Source organism: Bison bison, unplaced genomic scaffold (assembly GCF_000754665.1).
Source record: "Bison bison bison isolate TAMUID 2011002044 unplaced genomic scaffold, Bison_UMD1.0 scf7180017864466, whole genome shotgun sequence".
NCBI classification, from domain to species: domain Eukaryota; kingdom Metazoa; phylum Chordata; class Mammalia; order Artiodactyla; family Bovidae; genus Bison; species Bison bison.
In genome coordinates this window covers 4763684-4787621 of record NW_011495027.1, presented here as the reverse complement: position 1 = coordinate 4787621, position 23938 = coordinate 4763684, and the positions used below count along the sequence as shown (strand labels likewise).

At 38.2% G+C, this 23938-nt stretch overlaps 1 protein-coding gene and 1 pseudogene across 3 annotated transcripts in view; one reads left to right on the top strand and one right to left on the bottom strand.

The window, feature by feature from the left end:
* The first annotated feature begins 910 nt into the window (after positions 1-910).
* LOC105003364 lies at positions 911-9813 on the top strand (annotated as a pseudogene). Its single transcript, XR_827101.1, has 4 exons — positions 911-7774; positions 7856-7953; positions 8122-8288; positions 9185-9813. The product of XR_827101.1 is annotated as an ankyrin repeat domain-containing protein 26-like (transcript).
* Positions 9814-10022: 209 nt separating this feature from the next.
* The window catches only part of HS2ST1 (heparan sulfate 2-O-sulfotransferase 1), a 180946-nt gene continuing 167030 nt past the window's right edge, over positions 10023-23938 (bottom strand). Inside the window, exons 4-7 of one of the 2 annotated variants that reach the window (XM_010860342.1) lie at positions 23092-23230; positions 14939-15036; positions 12394-12551; positions 10023-11464 (exon numbers count right to left, since the gene is read on the bottom strand). In XM_010860342.1, coding sequence (XP_010858644.1) covers positions 11235-11464; positions 12394-12551; positions 14939-15036; positions 23092-23230 — 625 coding nt within the window. In that variant the 3' untranslated portion in view covers positions 10023-11234. The remainder of the gene's footprint in view (positions 11465-12393; positions 12552-14938; positions 15037-23091; positions 23231-23938) is intronic. The other variant, XM_010860343.1, reaches the window with a different exon arrangement.

The following is a 23938-nucleotide window of genomic DNA, read 5'->3' as shown; positions in this document are numbered from 1 at the left end:
GTCCAAATAGGTGGCTCCTCCTCTTTTGCTTTCTTATTTATCCTAGCAGGTAATGTTGGCTCTTCATTAGACAGCTTACTATATAACAGGAAGCAAGTACTAAGTTTATACATATCTCACTAATCCTCAGACTGTTGATTAATGTTAGTCCCATTTTACAAACAAGATTCAGATGTAGGGAGCTTAATTTGTTCAAGATTAGTTAGCTAGTAAGCGGTGGTGCTCCAGAGCCCATATTCTAACCACCATACAAACTGCCTCTTTCTCACAGCTGGCCGTAGAATTCTCTACACCTTGTGATTGCTTCTTTCTTTCTAGTTGTCAGGCTAGGAGAGTCTCCAGAAGCAGTGTGTATATGATGAAGGACTAGGGGGAAAGGAGGCAGGTACTGAGTCTTATGGATGTTTGGGAAATCAAATGAAGTCTGAGATCTCAGTTTTCAATGTAAAAAGCAAAGATACTAAAGTTTACAAAAAACCATATGGTGATCTCACCAAGCTGGTCATCTGGTTTGGAATAAACACAGAACCAAAAGACGTGGAGAGAGGAACTAGCCAACTCTTCGGGATTATCTTTTCATGAATCCCCATTGTCACTGTTTTCAGACCAAAAAATAAAGGGGCTTAGTATTCTCTCTCATAGAACGAAACAGGTGAAAGACAGAAAAAAAAGATCTTTTTTCCTGTTGTCTCTCCTCACAGGTCTTACAAACTAAATGTATTATCTAGAAATCCATTTTACCTTCCATAGGCCCTTGACATGTTTTTAAACTTTTAGTCTCATGCTACTAGAAGAAATATAGTAAGCCACAAAGAGAACAGTGACTGTATAACAAGTTTATTTATTTATTTATTTAATTTGTTCAACTGGTTATTCCTGAAGTAGAAAGGGAAAAATTTGCAATTTAAAGTCAATTTTGTTGTCGATGCTGTTATCGTGTTCTGCTGCAAGGTGCCACCTGTGGGCTCTGTGGTAACAAAGGTGAGACAGGGTATAATGGAGGCAAGGTAGGGCAACTGGTGGGCAGATGCCTTCACAGCAAGAAAACAAATGGACAGTGGTTTGGAATTTGCAGTGTGGCACCTGTCACTACTGGAAGAAAATTCAGAAAGTTCAACTGCTGCTTTAAAAAGGAGCTCGTGATGGTAAGAGTGTGGTGAAAATAAGTCAGTTTAGATTCACAGTAAGTTTATTTTTCAGATATCCTAAAAATGTGGAATTAATGAATTTATAGCCAAGGCAAACGTCCTCTTTTCTTCAAGGATGGAGAGTTTCCTTTCTGTTGAAAGAATGCCAATCAAAGAACGCAAATTACTCCAGGTATCCTGAGTTTTATGTATGTGCTACTTTAAGTCCACACTGTTCAAGAATAATATGTGAACACAGCCACTTCTGGAACAAGCAAGTTCTCCTGTAGGATAATCAGCAACCCCCCTTTTCTCACAGAAAATTTGTAGATGCAAACAACAGCAGGTATCATAATCAATACTAGCTATGCTATAGGATATAAGTTAAAAAAAAAAAAGGCATTAGTGGGCTGTCAATAAAAGTAAAATTCAGCAGTATTTATAAAACATTTATAAACACATCTTTTCTAGAGCAACACTACTAGTATTCTGCAGGGTCAGAAAGGCAATATTGTCAACTTCTTGACAATATTCTAACCCAGTACATAAAAGCCCTACCAGTTATTGGTCTGCCCTGGCCAGCACTTTGTATCTACCTTTTCCAACCTTTACAACAAAAATACTGTTCTCTTCACTGATTAGTTACACTGCTAAATGCAGCATGACTCCCAAATTCATGCTCCCTGTTCTGCCTCTGTGGGTGTAGACCAAATTCCCTGTTTAGACAACGCATTACTGAATTGGGTATTTACTCAACCCAGTATCATACAATACTTGCTAGGAACAATGAGCCAGGGCTGAGAACAGGAAAACTGTTAATTGAGAGTCTCTCCTTTTTAAGACTGAAAAGAGAATCAGCAGACATGGGTATTCTCAAAGGAACATTACAGACATGTCTAAACTGTGCAGTAAATGTTAACCAGATTAATTTTTTCTTTCAAATTCCCTTTTTATTCTAAGCTGACAGCTCTTTTTTCTTCTAGTTATGAATATATCCTAAGTATACCTTGTAAATTTTCTATCTGAAATTTCAGTACCAGTAGTGAAGTACAAGGCAAAAAGCAGCAAAGCCCTGTCAGTTTGCAAGTCACAAATAAACCCCCAAATCATGACAGACCAGGGAAGACACGTACCTCTCTGCTGGCAGTGATATCTGAAGGTTAAGTTCATGACACTGCACACGGACTCCACTTGGAAAAATCTCTTTCGGCATCAAGGCCATGGAAGAAAATATTAAAACAGGACACCAAACCATTTTTCCCCTTCCCACTGAGTGTTTATTTTATAGCTTTTTCATCAGGTAATCAACTGAAACACTTGAACAACAGAGAGCTGGCAGAATGTTAAGGAGAAGGAGTGATTCTCTCTCCAACAGATGTGACAAAATGGTTTCAACTTGGAAACAGTATTGTGTAAATGAATCAAGAGAACAGCAGAGGGGGAGAAAAAGAGAAAGCAGAGACAGAGGAAGCAGCAAGCATCTTCCAACGCGGACTGTGAGGGGGAAAAGGCACTCTTCTTCAGCTGTCTTGTGTATTTATAAAGTGAAAGTCAAAATATACAATCCGTTTGCCAAAATTACATTCAACACTGCTTTAGAGATGCTCACACACCTGAGTCTCAGTAGAAAGCTTTAGAAGCTGTCTGAAAAATCAGATAGACAGCACCAGTGTGTCTAAACCATAGGCTTACCAGTAATGGGTTTTAAAAGAGATCATCACCATCAGGGTCCTTTTTATAAACAGGACTGCAAAGGTCACAAAGCTGCATGAACTTAAATTACAGGATAAATCTGATGAACTGATTGCCCGTTTCTATCTTTACAATTCCCTCTCCAGTAAATCAGAAAGCAAGCTCCACTCGAGAGGAGTTGAATTGGCAGTGCTCATCTCAAACGGGGTGCTCTTCCCCTCCAAAGGCTGCCTGAGCAGCAGTTTAGTTGGCACCATCCAGCAGCTTTGCATAGGGTAAATGGATGCAAAAACTTCACAGCAATTGCCTTACTTCCTCTCAAAGCAAACAGCACTAACTTATGAAGAGGCACATTTTCAACTTATGAAGTAGAAGCACCTGGACCTCTTAAAAGACAAACTTCATAAAAGGTTACAATACTGGGTGCCTCTCATAATAAAGGATTTTAGGGCCATAGGTGTGTTTGAGAATGATCAATGGGAAAAACCAGAGAGATGGTTTACACAGATGTTCTCTATGTAGAATTTGAATAGAAATTAAAATACCAGCTATGCATTGGGGAGCCAGCCTTTAGTTCAATTCTCTAGCGCTTTTAGAATTTTTATTTCATTTTATTAGAAAAAGAGAATCATTGTCTACAAACTATTTTCTTTCTAACTATTCAAATACAATGAGCAAATCACCTGCAATATCAAAATACTGTTTGTAAATCACAGATGGGACTCACAATTTTAGGAATCTCTGATAGGACATATATTGAGAAATAACAGTGGACTTCAAATTATAGGCATTAACTGAATTTTAAAAATAGAAAATAAAATGCAAAGTTTAAAAGTCAGTAAGTTTTTCTCTGATTTTCAGTCATTTAAATCCAATCATCAGGAATTCAGAAGCACCCAGTATGTTCAAAGTTGCACAAATGCATATGGATGATAGAAAAGTAACCCCCATGCAATACTTTATGTGTTGTTGTCAGATATATTTAGGTGATACTTTACAGATTAAAGCTGGGTAAAACCAAAATACATCCTTTCCATTAAATTTTAAAAGTCACAACAATTTATCAATAGTTGCCATTTCACAGCAGTTAGAAAACAAGAGTTGATACAAGATGAACAAAAAGGTACTTTTCCCTCTTTTAGGAAATAAACATATATAGATATATATATACACACATACACACATAACATTATCTTTTAAAATTCAAAGTGGTTAATTTGCTATTGTATTGTATAAAAAAAAATTTTCCCCTATTTTCAAAGTACTGAAAAAAGCGCAGAGGCTGAAAAAGAAAAATCACACTTGCCACTTTAAAAAAATACATTACCATCTCAGTGGTTCTGTTTATTTGATTATAAAGTTAGGTATTATAAGGACTCTGCACTTGTCAGGCTCCTAGGACTATATTAGACCACATGGGATTAAATCTAACTCTTTCTCAGTCTCCAGGAAGGATACTTCTCACCCACCCTGAAAGCTGATAGCATAAACACCCCTATTCTGAACAGCTAAACTGGGAAAGAAAACCTGCCCACCTGGAAGCAATCCAAGTTATAAAAGTTTATGAATCTGTGGGAGAGACCGCCTGGATCAGAAAGCTATTCTTTGGATATAAGTTAGGAGCTGTTTTGGAAGTATATAAACTCTTTTAGGCCAGTAGGGTACAGATTCAAAAGTGATTTCTCCATAAATAACAACCTGCTACAGGGATTGGCAAAGTGCAACCCATGGTACATATTTGGCCTGTCACCTGTTTCAGCAATAAAGTTTTATTGGGACACAGCCATACTCATCACTTATGTGTTGTCTGCTTTTATACTAAAATGGCAGAGTTGGGTAGCTGTGGTGGAGACCGATGGCTTGCAAAGTCTGAAACTGTATGTTCTCTGAATCTTCTGACCCTAGATCTATGTGCCACTGTAGTTACCTAAAAGAGCTGATGCACCGTAAGATTTAGCTGGACTCAGAGAATAACCCACATCCTAGGGTTCCCTAGCAGATAAATGTCAGATGTCCCATCCCAAGGCGGTGTTTTACTTTTGGGCAAGGAAATCATTTGTATATATTTTCAACAAATGCCTGCAAAAGGTATTAAATTCACAAAAAAGAAAGTCAAGTAAGAAAAGTATGCCTGTTGATATACTCTTTAATATTGTCCTATTATTGGGGGGGTGGGGAAGGGTGTTATAATGACTTTTCCTGCCAACTTCTTTTAGCTTTTCTTTAAATTTGTCCAAAATGTCTTTTGATAAGTTGCACTCTCTCCTCCTCCCATACAATCAACAACCATTAAAGCAAGCTGCCTGAAATGCTTAACATAGTCTGGTGAGGCCCTGTTATGGGATATTTATTTAACCTAAACATATTAAAGGTTACTCTTTTAGAAAATGTTTCCAAAATTCTTTATCTTTGCTACTCCAAGAAGTGGAAGAAAGTAAAGAATGCACAGGGAAATAAAATTCTGCAAAATATACCTTAAAAAACCAGAGGTATAAAATAGCTACCATTTCTGAATGGTAATGTAAAATAAAAACAGAAAAGTCTTCCACATTTGAAGAGCAAATTTTCCTCTGCCCTGAGTCAGCTAATGAAATCTTTTTGCAAACAGGGAACAAACTCCTGAACTCAAGCAGCTGCTCATGAATCTCTAAGAGTTCACAGGTGTTTCAATTTTCAATAGTTGTTGAAACAGGGAAGATAAAACACTGATAAGATATTTATTAAACACAAATTCATATCAAGATGAACTTTTTTCAACCAGCTTATAAGTGAACTTTTCTCTTTTCTTTGTTAAAAAACCAATGATATGAAACTATATGTTAAAGATGTTTCCATAATACCTTACATTTATATCGCGCATAACAATTTTCAAAGTGCTTTCACATGCCATCTCATTTAATCCTCACAACACCCCTGTGAGGTAGGTACAGCAGGTATTATATCCTCATTTCAAGATGAGGAAACTGAGGCAGAGAGAGGTTAAGTGACTTGCCCAAGGTCACACAGCTGATAAGTGGCAGAGCCAAGTCAAGAAATCAAGATTTCCAACTCCTTGTCCAGTACTCTTTCCACTATAACTACTGCCCCCAAGTATGAATAATGTACTTCGTATCAAAATTGAAAGGTTACTGAAGTTCATTTCAGTGATGTCTTAACAGTAAAGTTAAATGAGAAATACAAGAACAGTAGATCTGATGGTTTTACTTGACGTAATAAAATTGGTGCAAAATCACGTGTCTAATTACTTATAACCTTTTGGTCCAAATACATAAAATATGCAATATTTACAGCATTTTCCTTTTTTTTTATTTTTGTAAATGCAATGCTTTAAAACACATTATAAAGCACCTTAGTAAAAATAGTCTACAAGGAAAAGTACAGAAGTAGGAAAATCCTACCCATACCACAGCTCACTAATGGAGATATAATATGGAGTCACCGATACCTCAGTTTTACAGCTTTACAAATAACCCATGGAGAAACAAACACTAAATTTACTTTTTTGATATTAATATGTGGAAGCCTTAACTAAAACTTTAGGCAGGGTGGATCCTGGTGGTGGAGGAGAGAGCAGCACGGAGCAGAGTGCCCAGGGCTGTGCTCCTGGGGCCCCGGGCAGCTGCCCCGGGTGCAGCCAGTGCTCACCTTGCCAGTCCCAGCACTTGCCCCCCGCCGCTGCAGCAGCCAGCATGCTGCACCCGCTGCTGCTTGCCTGGCTCTGCCTAGCTGGCTGGCCTGGGGCCTCCCGCAGCTGCCAGCTGCCCTCTGAGGGGAGACCCCTGAGCGAGGGCTGCCACACCAAGCTGGCCGCGATCATTGTGTACGCCAAGGTGCTAGCGCTGTACCAGGAGTGGCATGGCCTCTACAGCTACCTACCTGCCCTGGCAGTATGCTGGGCTCTTCTACTGGGCCCAGATCAAGATGCTGTGCAACCAAGCGTGGGGCAGCACGCTCCAGGTGCCCGCAGGCTCCAGGCTCAACCTCACTGGCCAGGGCTACTTCTCCTGTCACTCCCACACTGTGGTCCAGGATTACTCCTATTTCTTCTTCCTCAGGATGGATAAGGAATATAACCTCTAGCCTCATGGAGTCAATTTCCAAGATGCCATCTTTCTAGACACTCTAGAGAACAGAAGGATGTTTTCCAGCCTTCAAATTGTTTGCAAAGGCAGCAGCTGGCGACCTTCTCCAATGACTGGGAGGTCCAAGAAGACACCAGGCCCAGGTACCACATCTGAGAGAAGGGCCTTGGAAAGATCCACAAAGCTGCCAGCATGGGCAATGTAGCCAAAGTGCAGCATATTCTCTTGCTCGGAAATAATCGCCTAAACGATGGAGACAAGATGAACAGGACTACCCTCCACTTGGCCTGTGCCAATGGTCATTCAGCGGGGGTAACTCTCCTCCTGGAGAGAAAAATACCCTCCTAACCTCTGAAAAGAGGACAGTGCTGATGAAGGCTGTAGAATGTCAAGCAGAGGAGTTTGCAACTATTCTGCTGGAGCACGGTGCCAACCCAAATGTCACAAACGTCAGCAGCAGCACTGCTCTCAACTATACTGCCTTTTGCCAGAATATATCACTTGCAGCAGAGCTGCTTTCATACGATGCCAATAACAGAAGCCAGGAATAAGGATGACCTCACACCACTGTTACTACAAGTGAAAGGAAACAGCAAATGTTTGGAGTTTTTAGTACAGAAAGAAGCAAATATATATGTGGTTGATAAGATGAAAAGAACAGCCCTCATGCTTGCTGTCAGTTATGAGTCAAATGCAGTCAGTCTTCTTCAGCAAGGTGTTAACATCTTTTCTCAAGATGTTTTTGGATGGACTGCTGAAGAATGTGCTGTTGTTAGTGGTGTTATTATTCACCAACTGATTACTGACTATAAAGAAAAGAGACACCTCCCGAAAATAGCAACTCAGTGGATGAGAATTCTGAGGAAGACTCTTTAAGCAGGTTTTCCAACAAACAACCTGGTGTTGATTTATGGCCTACATCAGACGATAAAGTCTTAAGATTTTAAAACCAAGGTTGAAGAAGAAAAGCAGCAGAACAAAAGTAGTGAAATGCAAGTATCCGACAACATACGTGATGCTGCTGAAGACTGGATTCGTTCAGCAGAGAAAGAGTAGGAAAAAAATAGCAACCAGCTGTTTCCTGCTACGGAGAATGAAGATTCTGATAGTAGCGATCCTAGCATGCATATGAAGGAAGTAAAGAAAAAGGACAATGAAAAATGGACACCAAAATAATATGTGATTACACCAATATTTGAAATGACCAATTCACTGACTAGTGGTCTACTGCATGTGAATGATGACAGTATTTTAAGTAAAGTGGATCAGGATGATGGCAAGCCTGCAAAGAAAATATCTAGTGAACAGAACAAGGTTGAAGAACAAACTAATTCTGTGGATGACCTTGATGACTTAATTCAGTCATCTGAAACCACTTCCAAGGATGGCGAGTTGAATTCCATATTGCTACATAAACAACTGGGCATGAGGTGTAAAGATTCTGTTAGCTTGTTGAAAATTTGGGGTGCAATTCTTTCTATAAAAGATTAATAGAATTTTTAAAAAGCCACTGTGAACTACTTAGAGGAAAAATTAAAATGGAAAGTAAGGTTAGTGGGCTACAGAAAGAGTTGTCAAGAAACAAAAGAAGTGAAATCACAGAGCAACAGAGAGTGGAGTGGGAACGAGAGCTCCTCAGCTCGAGATGAACAGTCTCTTGGACTCTGTGGGAGAGGGAGAGGGTGGGATGATTTGGGAGAATGGCATTGAAACGTGTATAATATAAGAAATGAATCGCCAGTCCAGGTTCGATGCAGGATACAGGATGCTTGGGGCTGGTGCACTGGGGTGACCCAGAGGGATGGTATGGGGAGGGAGGTGGAAGGGGGTTCAGGATTGGGAACACGTGTACACCCGTGGCAGATTCATGTTGATGTATGGCAAAACCAATACAATATTGTAAAGTAAAAAAAAAATAATAATAATAAAGCAAGAAGAAGAGAAGAGAAAAAGTCTGGTATGTTATATGAAAAAATTAGGGAGCAGTTAAGAAGAAAAGATTGGTAAGAAGTTGAAATAAAACAACTTGAGTTCACTCTCAGAGCACTAGAAATAAAACTGAAGACTGTGAAAAATAATCTGAATCAGGCTGTAAAAATGAGAAATGACATCAGAAGCAGCTTTCTCGAGAATGGAATGCAAGAATCTTACAGAATGGGAATCCTGACCTTGCCAAACGAAAGGAGATAGAAATGGCTAATAAGGAAATGAACTCGAGTCTATGTCAGAGGATTCACTGGAGGTGACTCATGTTATTGTGCTAACTTAGAAGATGAGCCACAGGATTTAAAGAAGACGTTATGTCAACTCACAAGTCAGATGCAAAAAGCACAGGATCAACGTACGAGGCCCTGAGATGTGCTGAGAAAACACAGGATCATATCCAAAAACTTGAAATTGAAAATGCAAGTTTAAAACCACAGGTCAAAAAGCAAGCAGGCAAAATTGAACAGCTTCAGAAAAACCTGTTAAGTACAAGTTCGACTGATGATCTTACAGCAGAGCTAGAAACTGCATCTTCAAAATGTCTGCACCTGGATGCAAAAAGTCAAGTTCTTCGACAGGAGTTATTATCTATGAAAGAAATGCAAAAGAAACATGAAAAACTAGAAAAGAATAAAAAGAAGTTGGAGCAAGAAGTAGTGAACCTCAAAAGTCATACAGAAATGAATATGATGGAACACAGTCAAGCAAAGCAGTATAAAACAGTAGACTGAAGAAAGAGCAAGACAGGCTCTAGTAAACTAAAAGAAGTCAACCTACTTTTGTAGATATAAGCAGCATCTCAAGAAAACTTAGAGCAATCATGAAATTAGAATAATGCTTGAATAAGAAGTCGGATCCTAAAGGAAATACTAAAGGAATTCATCAATCCTAAAGGAATCCTAAAGGAATTAGTCAATCCTAAAGGAAACCAGTCCTCAATATTCACTGGAAGGACTGATGCTGAAGTTCCAATACTGTGACCACCTGATGTGAAGAATTGACTCACTGGAAAAGACCCTGATGCTGGAAAAGACTGAAGGTGGGAGGAGAAGGGGACAACAGAGGATGAGATGGTTGGATGGCATCACTGACTCGATGGTCATTGAGTTTGAGCAAGCTCCGGGAGTTGGTGATGGACAGGAGACCTGGCGTGCTGCAGTCCATGGGGTCGCAAACAGTCGGACACAACTGAGCGACTGAACTGAAGAAGTCAGATGCAACTCAGCATTACAGACTTGGAATCTGAACTCTCCAAGATGGAAACCTTTTAAGAAATTTCTAATAAAAAGCAGAATTGGGAAAATATAAGCAACTCTACCTAGGAGAACTAAAAGTTAGAAAGTCATTGGCAATTAAACTAGACAAAACTAATGAACGGCAGGCAGAGATCAGAATATAAGTGGAGAACTAGAAGAAGCTGCTGCTGAATTTGAATCTGGATCCCATAGAGTGTCTCCTCTAGGATCCACAGATGAGTCAAATCTATATCAGGACCCACTTTTGAAAACATCACAAGAGTATGTACAGATTTTGAAGAAAAAATATATGATCTAAAGGATAAACAGTCAAAACTTCCCTACTGGACTGTTTATATTACATATTCACTTTTTCCCATTAAACATGATGAAAAAATCTTTCTTAAAGGAAAATATTTTTGTGAGAAAAAAAAAAAAAAGAACTTTAGGCAATGTCAACATTCTCTGAAGTGTTTCCCCAATCTTAGATACTGGGGAGATAGGAATAAGAAGTACTGCTTTCTTTTTACAGTATTAATAATGATTTAAATTGGTTTTAACACCAATAATCATCTTTTAAAAGAAAACTAAAATGATCTACATAAATATGGGCAATTCCCACTATAGCAAAAACATTTTTAGCAACCATGACCAAACATTTAAAAATAAAGCACACACTGCCAAACAGTTAATAACACCAGCCAGTAGAGGAGTACAACCCAAACCTCCAGGCAAAGAAGCAGATGGGATTCATCTTCATTGATGGTTAGTTGAAAAAGATGCTTTATCAAAAACAGAATATCAGAACTTTTCTGTAACTGCATCTAGCCTTCCATTAGACCTGCTAGGTATTTATTTTAGGTGATGTGTAGGTTTTGTCCAGGCAGGAGGTTATAACTCCCACCAAAATTTAACCAGAAAAAAATAGGCTGAAACTTAAACTTCCTGGACCACTGACGTGTCAGCCAGAATCTACTTCCTTGACGTCACTGTCTGTACCCTAACGCAAAGTGTCTTATATACCCATCAACAATCCAAGTTGTGGAGCTGAGAACTAAGGTAAAGACAAGGTCGAAGTTGTAGTTCAAGAATCTAACTGTCACACCTTGTACTCAGTTCGATTTAGGGTAAATCTTTTCATAGAAAAAGTTCTGTGCAAGGATGTAGAGGTCTCCATCTTTTTCTCGTACAGCATGGGCTCTGATGAACTGGAACTGCTCTAGTGCAAACTCATAGAACTCGTTCTCCATTTTCCAAATGTCAGACTGCTGTAGTTTTGCAATGGTTTGTTTAGTAGGGAGTTTCTTCTCTGTGGTTTTCCTAAGATGAGATTTCTTTCCTACTTACAAAGGCAAAAGAGAAAAGGTAAATAAATTCTGAGAACACACATAAAAATCAATGCCTGTTTATTTGAAGAGATGACATGTGGAAGGCAGGTAACATAACTGTTTCATCTTAAAATCATTCAGGCAAAAACAGTGTCCTAATCAGTGATTTGTTCTTCGTAAGACAAATCTTTATCCTCGTTAAAGATTTAATGAGATGTCAAATAATAAAAGAAAGAATGGCCACTTGGTAAAGTGTAGATGGTCACTGTACGTTTTATATTCTCAAATGCGTGGTGTTCTGACTAGTTTGTTTTTAAAGATATCAATATCTATTTTCAAACTTTGGACTGATTTCTCATAACCTCTATTCTGTATACCTATGTATTAAAAGCTAGGGCATATGCATATTCTAGGGGAAAAAAAGAGTTCCTCTGTATATTACCAAAGAATATGGGGAAAAAAAATCAGGATTAGGCTGGACCAGCACAGTCACCTTCAGATTTTTAATATCGTCAAGGCTATTGAAGCATACTTTTAGGAGCATTATAACAGACAAGAGCACAGGTTCATTACCAACATGATTCAGTCTTCCGATTCTACCAGTACCTAAATGGCACCAGACGTGTCTAAAGCGTGGAATGCATGGCCGGCACTACTGAGTATCACACAATTTCTAAGGCTGGCACTATAGTCTGTATCTTTCCACTATACCCACAATGCCTTTTAATTATCATCTCATGCACATTTATTCATTCAAAAGATATTTAGTGAACACCATCTGTGTGCCATGTATTGTTCTGTATTGAAAATGGTGAGGAGAAACAGACAATATACCTGCCTTTCTGGAGTTTTACTCAACAGACTTCGAATCATACATATTTTGCAAATGGCAAAGTTAAAGTCAGCTTAAAAAAAACAAAAACAAAAACCATCCTTTATATACCTGTACGATAGAGTTCTGTAGCACCCCTGAAGAACCGGGGTAAAGCTGCCTCCAGTAACATGATAAAATCTTCAAGCTCTTCAGTTACTCCCACCAGAAAGTATTCATTAATTAGGTTATACTTGGCTTGATCCATAGCCCACCTGCTTCCCACATTCCTAAAACCAAAGAAAAAGAATAAAAAACCTGGTTGTAAAATCTGCTAAGTATTTTTGATGACTTTGACACTGTATATTATGGAAAAAACAGATAAACATGTGTTCATTCAAAGCCTTAATGCCCTTTTATTAATGTCCTTCGGGAGGCACACCTGTTCTTAATTTCCTTTGCCTCTGTCTCCAATTTCTGCTGAACCATGCAGGGCTAATTCAAATTTTACTAGGCGACACAATATGAACAGTTAAAAAATATGTATATTTATGTATCTTCCTATCTGATTTAGGCATGAGTGCATCTAATCTTTGTTTACAGTTGACACTTGAACAACATGGGTTTGACCTGCACAGGTCCGCTTATATGCAAATATTTTTCAATAGTAGATATTATAATACCACATGAACCATGGTTGGTTGAATCTGCAGATCCAAGGAATCATGAATACAAAAGGCCAACTATAAGTTATACTGGAATTAACCCCTGCCTTGCTCAAGGGTCAACTGTACTCTAAACTTCATTCATTTTAAGAGCTAGGAAGGTCTAAGCAATTTTGTGTAGTGGTTATCTTCATTTAATTTATGAATTTAGGTTTTTTAAAGAAATGGCTCTGCTATGGATCTTTTAATTTTTACATTGTCAGCTACTGACTGTTAATAGCAATTTGGCCCTAAATAAACTATGCCTTTGGGTTCTTTTCAGCACTGACATTTCCTAATCCTGATTCCAAGCTCTGCCTTTAAGCAGTGTGATATTGAGCGAGGGTCTTTCACCCTTCTAAACTTGTTTTCTCAGCCATTAAAAAGCTGGGGTGGGGACTTCTCTGGTGATCCAGTGGATAAGACTCCACATTTCCACTGCAGGGGGCACAGATTTGATCCCTGGTTGGGCAACTAAGATTCCCCAAGCCAAAGGATACAGCCAGGAAAAAAAAAACCAACAAAAAAATACTAACACTTGTGAATTCCCTTGAGGTCCAGCTAGGACGCTCTTCTTTCTCTGTCAAGGGCAAAGGTTTAACCCCTGGTTGTGGAACTAAGATTCCACATTGCATGGCTAAGGGACTGTGGCTGCTTGGAGAAGTAAACAAGCTGATTTCTAAGGTCCCTAAAGAAGTTCAATTAAAATCTTATTAACACCCAACAGAAAAGTATATTATTGTTCTAAGGTGGGGGTGGCAAGGTTTTCCTATGAAAAGCCAGAGAGTAAAGCCCAAGATGGCTTTACAGGTCATATGGTCTTGGTCACAATTACCTAATTCTGCTTCTGCAGTGTGAAAAGAGCTACAGACAATAAACAAATAGATACAGTTGTCTTTCAAAAAAATTATTTATAAAAACAGGTATTGGGCCAAATTTGGTGTCCAGGTTGTAATTTACTGATTCCTGTTGTAAAGGAAATGATTAAAAATTGAGAAGACATTCTTTCGAAGTGTCCAAGTCTTCTTATGTTATTATAGTTGACCTTTGAACAAGAGGGTTTATGGGTGCCAACCAGACCCAATCCCCCACTCCCCAGTTGAAAGTCTGCGTATAACTTCCAGCCAGCCCTCCATATCCCCAGCTTTATATGCAAGGATTCAGTAGTGCATGACTACAGATCATGCACTACTGTAATACATATTTAAAAAATCTGTGCTTACGTGGGTCCTCAAAGTTCAAACTTGTGTTGTTTAAAGGGTCAACTACATTATGTGTTGATATAACCTACTGAGTAAGACCTTAAGGTTCACAGTGACCTAACGCTACATTTCAAACGATGATGGAAAGAACAGAAGGCATTCCCTGTGTCTCCCATGGTTTTAAGGAAGACACTAACTGCATGTGTTTCTTGTTTGTTTTTCTACTTTTCCTATTAAAATGATTGACTAGAACAAATAAATACATACCATTATTTTTACAAACTGAAAACTCAGCACATCCTGAAGAAATAAACTCTATTAAAGATAAAACATTTTTATTTTACCTTGGCTTCTCTCAAAGTCAAATCAGTTTAACAGTAAAACCAGGTAAATAATTTACCCACTAAGCCTCTTCTTGATCTAAAATGGGTGGCTAAAACAACAAGCTTAGGAGAAAACGAGGTTTATGAAAGGACTCCTGACTTCTAATTAAGAACACTGCTAGAATATAGCAATATACATAATATCAAAAATTTTTAAAAACCAGCAACTGAGAAATCATGGCAAGCATCTTATATATGAAGAATCTTTTTAAGGCACTTTTTAAGGTAACTAAAAAACTAGATATTACTTAATTACATGTTATTTTTGGTCTGGTCTTTCATAAACTTCCTTACACTGAGCCCTTGATTAATGCATCCACCTTTGTGAAATACAGATTATGGAGAAAAATAAGTAGATTATCGATTAACGCTAGCTTTATCTCCCTACCAGCATTCCGAGCTGTGGCCACAGAAGAAGGGGATTTGAAGCCAGAGCTTCTCTGGAGCACAGTCTGAGCCTCCCTCGGCTACACATTCATCAAAGGTCTGGAAAAAATACAGAGCAGAACATGTGAGCCATAAACCCGAGCTTCATCTATCAATTATCTTAATGTGTTAAGTTATTAAATCAATGGCAGCAAAGAGTTGGATGAGACAGTGACTTAAAGTGATAGGTTACAAAACATACTTGAGATACTGAGCAAAGGTAAACATGGGCTTTTCTCATATTTTTGTTTCACACCAATGTTTATAAGAATTCTTTTACCATAAGAATGTAACATCCCCAGATAATAACTTGTCCTTGAAATTAAGTACTGGTTTATGTTGAATCTGTGTATTTATATTTTCTATCCCCTTACCAAAGTAAATTAAATAAGACTCAAGATACTCTTCAGGAAATAATTATTTGAAAATAATATAAAGTAGAACTACACTTAAGTCTTTCCCTCTTTCCTCATTAAAACAAACAAAAACATCATTGTACAAGCAAAAGTGACCCCAGATACTAACGACTGATATGGCCCCCTCTCCAAATGCATCTGACTAAATTAATTAAAGGGCTTCCCAAAATGCAAAAGATGCGGGTTTGATCTTTGGGTCAGGAAGAGAAATGGCAACCCACTTGGAGTAGGAAATGGCAACCCACTCCAGTATTCTTGCCTGGACAAGAGGAGCTTGGTGGGCTCCTCTTCGACAGAGGAGCTTGGTGAGGTACAGTCCAGCCAGTTGCAAAGAGCTGGACATGACTGAGCGACTGAGTACATACACAAATTAATGAAAAGGGAAAGAGACTCACAGGTTATGGGTCTAAAATTAAATCAGCTTCACTTTCTTGACAACTTACTACTATCTGTCACAGGCATTTTTACAGTAGGCTTTATCTATCTGAAATGATATTAAGATGCCAAACTTAGACGCTCAGGCTGTTGCAGTAGTCATCTATAAATACCACCTGTTACTTCTGAGAAGAGAGAATATGAAAGAGTAGAAAGAGAATGCATCCAGAGTCCAGACTTCTGAGTTTCTAGAACCAGGTTTGACCTTATCTTGAGTAAGTCATTACGGCCTCTAAACCTCACTTTGTAATACATTTCATATAAAGTTAGGTAAATTCAAAGGTCCCTTTCAACCAAAACGCTATTGAGAATAGGACCCCAAATCCTTAGATCTATGAATAGAGAAATAGTGGGATAATTATCTTTATTCTGGCAACATTTAAGAGGCAATAGCAAACTGCAGTCCACAATTGACTTGCCCATTTCTTTTACAGATGGCCTTTACCATGATATAGGAAAAAGTTTTATGACTTGGGCTTGAATCTTGAACCAGAAAACTTAAGTTTTGTTTTAGTCTCCTCATCTAGAAACCAAGGACACAGTCTTATTTTGAAGAAGAAATAAAATGATGGATGTAAAACAATCTACCACAAAGACTGGCTGGCTCATTATAACCATTAAATAAATGGGATGTATCCATGTCTGTCTCTCTCTCTCCCCACCTGTCCTCCCTAACAGTCAAATACAATGTTTTATTGCTTCTTATTCTCCTTGACCTCCACAGCACTTGTCTATTTCTTTGAACACCGCCCTTTTGGCTTTTTGTTGCTTCTCTGTACCTTTCTGAACGTACTATCATTATCTTCTTTTAAGGCATGTTTTGGTCCTTCTACCAAGTATGGAAATTCAGATGTCTTTTCTTACCTACACCCTTCCTTAGCTTATTCACACTTCCTTGGAATACTTTATGATTTCCAGGCAGAAGCTTTCCAAATCTGTACCCCTAGATGAATCACTTCTTACGTATTTTCTGATACCTAGTGTGCCTTTTCATTGAGTTTCCAGTATTACCTCATATTTTGTATTCTGGCAATATGACATTGCCCCTTGTAATTCAGACTCAAGATCTCAGAACATTTCTTAATTTTTCCTCTACTTCACTTAACTTCCTTGAGGTAATCTTACTTTCATCAGGATTTCACAATGCCATTTCTCCGTCCTTACAATCACTTTCTAATCAGGTTCTGTTTCCTCTCTTCCTTCAATCTGCTCTTAGACCACCAGATAGTCTAAGTAGTCACTTTTACATCTTCTACTCAGAATACATCAAAAGCTTCTAATATATTGAAAGAAAGAAGACACAAACTCTTTATCCTGGCTTTAAAGAATGCTTCATACTCTGACTTCAATGTGCTAGTCTTATCTCTATGTATAACTTCTTTACCAGATTAACCTGTTCTACAGTTTCTCAAGCAAGTCATATGTTCCTACAGATCTATATATGTTTGCTAAATACATTTTCTTCCTCTGAAAGTGCTGTCCTCTACTAATCTAATATACAAGACGCTATCTTTCCAATGACTACTCTGGCCTCAGGTCACTCATTCTTTTAAACTCATATAAATTAATTATATACTGCCTTGTAAAAGGATCAACTATTAGGATCAGGTATGTATATCTATTTATCTAAAGAACTTGTTTCATGTACTTTGAAAAAAAAAATATTATGTTCACTCTTCCAAACTACAGAAAAACTTCTTGGAGGGATCATGAAGTATGGATTTGTGTCCTCCATAGCACACAATATATTGTTACACCAGTTGTTTGCACAATCAATATTTGTAAATGGCTGGGGAAGACTGCACTTCAGAGATTTTGCATGAGGTTTAAAGGCACAATTCTGGTTGAGATGAAGACAGGAGTGGTAACATTTTTTCATGAAGCATTTTGACGTTCCTTAAAGTTCTCCAAAATTATCTTAGGATTCCCCTTCCCCCATACACACACACACACACACACACACACACACACACACACGTACATCACTCTATTTTTTAAAATGAAAACATCTCAGTTTATACTTAAGACTCAATCAACCCCATTTCCATGGCCATTATATTATTTCTGAAATTTACCAGATGGTCTATTTAAATTTGCTGGTCTAAGTCACTTTCTAAAAAGTGGTTTTATTATCCTTTATGCCAACTTGTAGCTCATAAAAACAAAACCTATGTATCTATCTCTACCATGTTCCAGGTTCCAATAAATCGAGTGGTGATATATCAGAACGTTTCTGATTCCATGCCTATTCAATTTTAAACGAATCCCAAATCATAGTATGGTGCCTCTGAAACTCAGAAGAGGTGCTCTGCTTCATTATACCTCTGTCTGAATAGTCTCAGATAAAAAAAGAAATGAATTACTAAAGTGATTGTGGGTGAACTCACAAACTGTACCACCATTTTGTGTGTGTAGAATTCAAAGACATTAGAAAGATTTTGTTTAAATGTAATAAATTAGGGTATTAAAAGAGGTTACAGTATTAAAAGTTTACAGAGTCACTATATAGACAAGCTTGAGAATTTAAATATACACTATTGGAATCAAAACTGATTAATGAGTAAGCATGTGGGATTGCTATTTTAACCCAAGTTCTCAAGTTGGCCAACTCCTACTTCCTGTGTTCTAAACTGCTGAAAGTATTTGTTTTTCAGACAAAGCAAATGTGCTGATAATCTTCAAGTTTACTTTTGGCCAGTAGCTTAAAACCTGCTAAAAAGTTTCCCTGGTGGCTCAGATGGTAAAGCATCTGCCTACAATGCAGGAGACCTGGGTTCAATCCCTGGATCAGGAAGATCTCCTGGAGAAGGAAATGGCAACCCACTCCAGTATTCTTGCCTGGAAAATCCCATGGACGGAGAAGCCTGGTAGGCTACAGCCCATGGGGTCGCAAAGAGTCGGACACGACTGAGCAACTTCACTTCATTTTTTTATCTTTTTTAAATTTTATTTTTAATCTTTACAAATTGTATTAGTTTTGCCAAATATCAAAATGAATCTGCCACAGGTGTACATGTGTTCCCCATCCTGAACCCTCCTCCCTCCTCCCTCCCCATACCATCCCTCTGGGTCGTCCCGGTGCACTAGCCCCAAGCATCCAGTATTGTGCATCATCTGCTAGCCAACTCTGGGAGACAGATTTACCATCAAAATCCACTCTTTCCTTCTTTTAATCACAATGTTTAGTTTCTCCTGCAGTTAGGTGTGGCCATATGACTAAGTTTTGCCAGTCAGCTGGGGGCAGAAGTAATGTGATCAAGTTCTGGGTCTCTTAGTTAAAAGGAAACTGGTGGGCCTCTACTTTCCTCCTTCCCACAAGCTAGAAGGCAGATGCTGTGGTGACCAATTTAACCAAGCACATAAGGGCAAGCCCCGGAAGGGCAGCAGAGTAACAATATGGCAGGAACCTCACTCGCTGAACGACAGTATGGAGCAAAGCTGCTTTAAGATCCTGGGCCCCTCATCTTTAGGCTTTTATGTATGACAGAAAAAAATCTATCTAAACATTTGAATTTCTTTGTTTTAAAAGCTTGATTTACCCTAATTCACCTACCACACATTTTATTAGACAATATAAAAGTGGAAAAAGCTGTGGTACATATACACAATGGAGTATTACTCAGCCATTAAAAAGAATACATTTGAATCAGTTCTAATGAGGTGGATGAAACTGGAGCCTATTATACAGAGTGAAGTAAGCCAGAAGGAAAAACATAAATACAGTATACTAACGCGTATATATGGAATTTAGGAAGATGGTAACAATAACCCGGTGTACGAGACAGCAAAAGAGACACTGATGTATAGAACAGTCTTATGGGCTCTGTGGGAGAGGGAGAGGGTGGGAAGATTTGGGAGAATGACATTGAAACATGTAAAATATCATGTAAGAAACGAGTTGCCAGTCCAGGTTCGATACACGATACTGGATGCTTGGGGCTAGTGCACTGGGACGACCCAGAGGGATGGTATGGGGAGGGAGGAGGGAGGAGGGTTCAGGATGGGGAACACATGTATACCTGTGGCGGATTCATTTTGATATTTGGCAAAACTAATACAATTATGTAAAGTTTAAAAATAAAATAAAATTTATAAAATAAAAAAAAAAAAGTGGAAAAATAGTTTGGGTTTTGCCTCCTTTATAGTTCCTCCTTATCATTTGGCAGAGGTGTTTCACTCCTACCAACTTAAAAGAAACAACACAAAGAAGGCCAATAACAAGGAAGATATATTAAAAAAAAAACTATAAACAATCAGAAATTGGTGAACATACACGAGTGTGCTAGATCTTAATGTACAAAAGAAGTCCTATTTCTTTTATCATTTATTTATTTTTTAAGCCACAACGTGTGTGGGATCTTAGTTCCCTAACCAGGTTTTGAATCCACATTCCCTGCATTGGAAGCAGAGTCTTAACCACTGGATTGCAAGGGAAGTCCCTCTGCTCTTTCTTTATAAATATGTGATGAAAAAAGTAAACCAAGTGAGAGAAATCAAGTTAACGCAACTCAAAACCATCTTTACTGTGTAAAACCTGAGTGAATCCACCGAGGCCTTAATCAAGATGAACGGCTCCACTGACTCCGACAGTGACACTAGCCCTTGGGTTTCTCACTCATGTCACACCACAGAGGGTGACAGTCACTCAAATGCTGGCCACCAGGATTTTCCCATTGCTTTGCTAACTTCTATTAGCCTTCTCCTAAACATTTGGGCCACATTTCAGAAATGAAATTTTCTATAAATAAATGTTTTACTCTGTTATCAGAGTAAAACTTCAAGGTCTTAAAATACAAAATAAAAACAAACAAATGAAATAAAAACACTCTAGTCCAGATCTCTTCCTCTCCCAGAAAACTCAGTTCAGCATACTAGAGAAACAAATTTATAATCACCTTTTTCACTTAAACCAGATTACTTAGATTATTACTTTAAACATTTAATTCCTATAATTGAAGGTCAATAATTAAAATTTGATGCTTGGTAGTGATGGCATTTACATTCAAACCCTTTTCTACAAATATCTTGCTACACATTTTCTACAGAAGATTGGAAGCTGAGAGTGAGCTCCCCCTTGATTTCTGCTTAGATAAAAGCCTATCTCCATCTGTAGGCCCTACTGCTCTCATATTTAAAATGTATGGAGAAATAACAGCAACTATCCCATAAAATTATTGTATGGACCACCTGAAATGATACACGGTATGTGGCTTAAAAAAGAGCTTGATACACAATAAGTACTCAGTAGATGTGAGCACTATTATTGTTAGCTATATTAAGTAGTATTATTACCTAATTCCCCAAATGAAATAGGATAGCAACCACAAAACCATGGTATCCAGGGCTGACATGACAAATGGTGGATGTAGGAACCTATGTGACTGTGAATCTTTTCCTTACCAACATTAACATTCCTTTAGTTGAAGGAGGGAGATGGATACCGACAATTACCGAGTAAGAGCTACTGTAAATGATAGGGCTAAAATTAAAAAAAGAAATGAAGCAGTTGGCATTGAAGTGAATTTAGAAATAACTACTGATAAATTTTAAAGTACTAGGTCACAAAAGAGTTACACTACTAGATTTTACAAAATTTTGCAGACTTTCCATAGTAACAGAAGTATATATATTTTTTTGAAGATTAAATAATACTAAGAGATTTTTTTTTTCAGTATCCACTGGAAAAAAAAGGGTACTGTACCCTTTTTAGGCAGAAGATCAGTACCTTCTGCCTAAAGCTTTGAGACCACGGAAAGAAATAGCAAATTCTAAAAAACGAAAAGGTAAATATAGAACAAAAAAATTCCACTGCCTTCTCATGCAACAGAGGGCACTGATAACTTAGGAAAACATTAATTGTTGGATGTTAATTATTATAATACATCAAGTATCCAGCATCACTGCTATGCAACACTAGGTTTAAAAGGTGAAAAATTCCCTCACTGAGCCACTTGCTAAGTGTTTACAGACGACCTAAGCACCATAGAAGATGTGGTGTTAACAAAGGTGAATGAAGTATAGTCCCTGCTTCTGGAAGTTCACAGCATTCTGGAGAAGACATATATGTAAACAAATAATTCAAGTACCACAAAATAAATATTTCAAAAATAGTGACATGAATGGAGTACTCTGCTGCTGCTGCTACCAAGTCGCTTCAGTCACGTCCGACTCTGCGACCCCATAGACAGCAGCCCACCAGGCTCTCCCATCCCTGGGATTCTCCAGGCAAGAACAGTGGAGTGGGTTGCCATTTCCTTCTCCAATGCATGAAAGTGAAAAGTGAAAGCGAAGTCGCTTAGTCGTATCTGACTCTTCGAGACCCCATGGACTGCAGCCTATCAGGCTCCTCTGTCCATGGGATTTTCCAGGCAAGAGTACTGGAGTAGGGTGCCATTGCCTTCTCCGACGGAGTGCTCTGGGAGCTTTGAAAAGGACATGGCTATCTGCCAGAAAAGACTTTATGAAAGAGGTAACACTTGAGCTGGATCTTAAAGGTGGACAAAGAGTTTTTCAGAGTGAAGGAGAGACATTCTAAACACAGGGAACAAAACGTGTGCAAAAAGTATGAAGGGATTAATACATCTGGAGGAATGTGACATTTCCTGCTGAGGCACTGGGGGCTTCAGGGGAGAAAATGAGGCAGGAGAGGGTGGCTGCAGGCTCTGTCAGACTGCATCACCCACGTGTTGGGCACCCCTGTGAGCAGAGTGGTTCCAACAAAGGTGTTCCACCAAAAAAGTGACAAAAGAGTTTGGTTTCTTAGGAAAGCAAGTCTGGGGTTGCTCTGGAGGATTCACTTTGATAGAAGACAACTCAAATCGGAACCTGCTAAGTAAGAACTCTGTTGAGCTAAAATTTTTATCTTGCCTGAAAAAAATAGCTGTTTTAACAAAACAGGGTCCCCAAACAGATGAACACAAATCAGTGTCAACTCCCATCATCAAGATTTAGAGAATCAAAGTATATATCAAATATGTCATATTCATGAACAGCTATAGGAAGCTCACAGAACACTGTTAATAGGACTATAATAAAACAAATATTCAGCCCTGGAACAAAAGTAAAATACTTTCTAAAAAGACAAAATATACACTCCAAAATAGTTTATTTTTGCTTCTTCATACTTTTTTGGTTCTTTTGAAATGTTCCACAATAAGCAAGTAATATATTTATAATCATTAATAAATTTCAAAAGCATTCACTGTTCATTGCATGCAATTCACAAACAATTATCTTTATAAAAATTCTGAAGCTAAAATACTACCTTTTTGTCTCCTTGTTTTCGTCTTCTTAATCCTGGTCTATAATCATCTCCAAATCTCAGAAAGTAATAGTAAGAAACTAGCCTCTCAATAGGATCCCTTATGACATTAATGTAAATAGGCTTTTTCTTCACTCCAAATCTGAAACAGAATAAAATTTAAATGGTGAAATCAACACTTTCCTTCTGTCTGTGATGTCCTGAATTATAAGTTTGAGGTATTAATTCTGTATGGAAAAAATATGAATTAATTTAAATAGAGTATGTGGAGATTTGGTACAATTGTAATATTTATATTACAATAAAGTAGTAAGACATCTTCACGACCCAGATAATCACGATGGTGTGATCACTCACCTAGAGCCAGACATCCTGGAATGTGAAGTCAAGTGGGCCTCAGAAAGCATCACTACGAACAAAGCTAGTGGAGGTGATGAACAAAGCTAGTGGAGGTGATGGAATTCCAGTTGAGCTCTTTCAAATCCTGAAAGATGATGCTGTCAAAGTGTTGCACTTAATACGCCAGCAAATTTGGAAAACTCAGCAGTGGCCACAGGACTGGAAAAGGTCAGTTTTCATTCCAATCCCAAAGAAGGCAATGCCAAAGAATGCTCAAACTACCTCACAATTGCATTCATCTCACACGCTACTAAAGTAATGCTCAAAATTCTCCAAGCCAGGCTTCAGCATACGTGAACCATGAACTTCCAGATGTTCAAGCTGGTTTTAGAAAAGGCAGAGGAACCAGAGATCAAATTGCCAACATCCGCTGGATCATCAAAAAAGCAAGAGAGTTCCAGAAAAACATCTATTTCTGCTTTATTGACTATGTCAAAGCCTTTGACTGTGT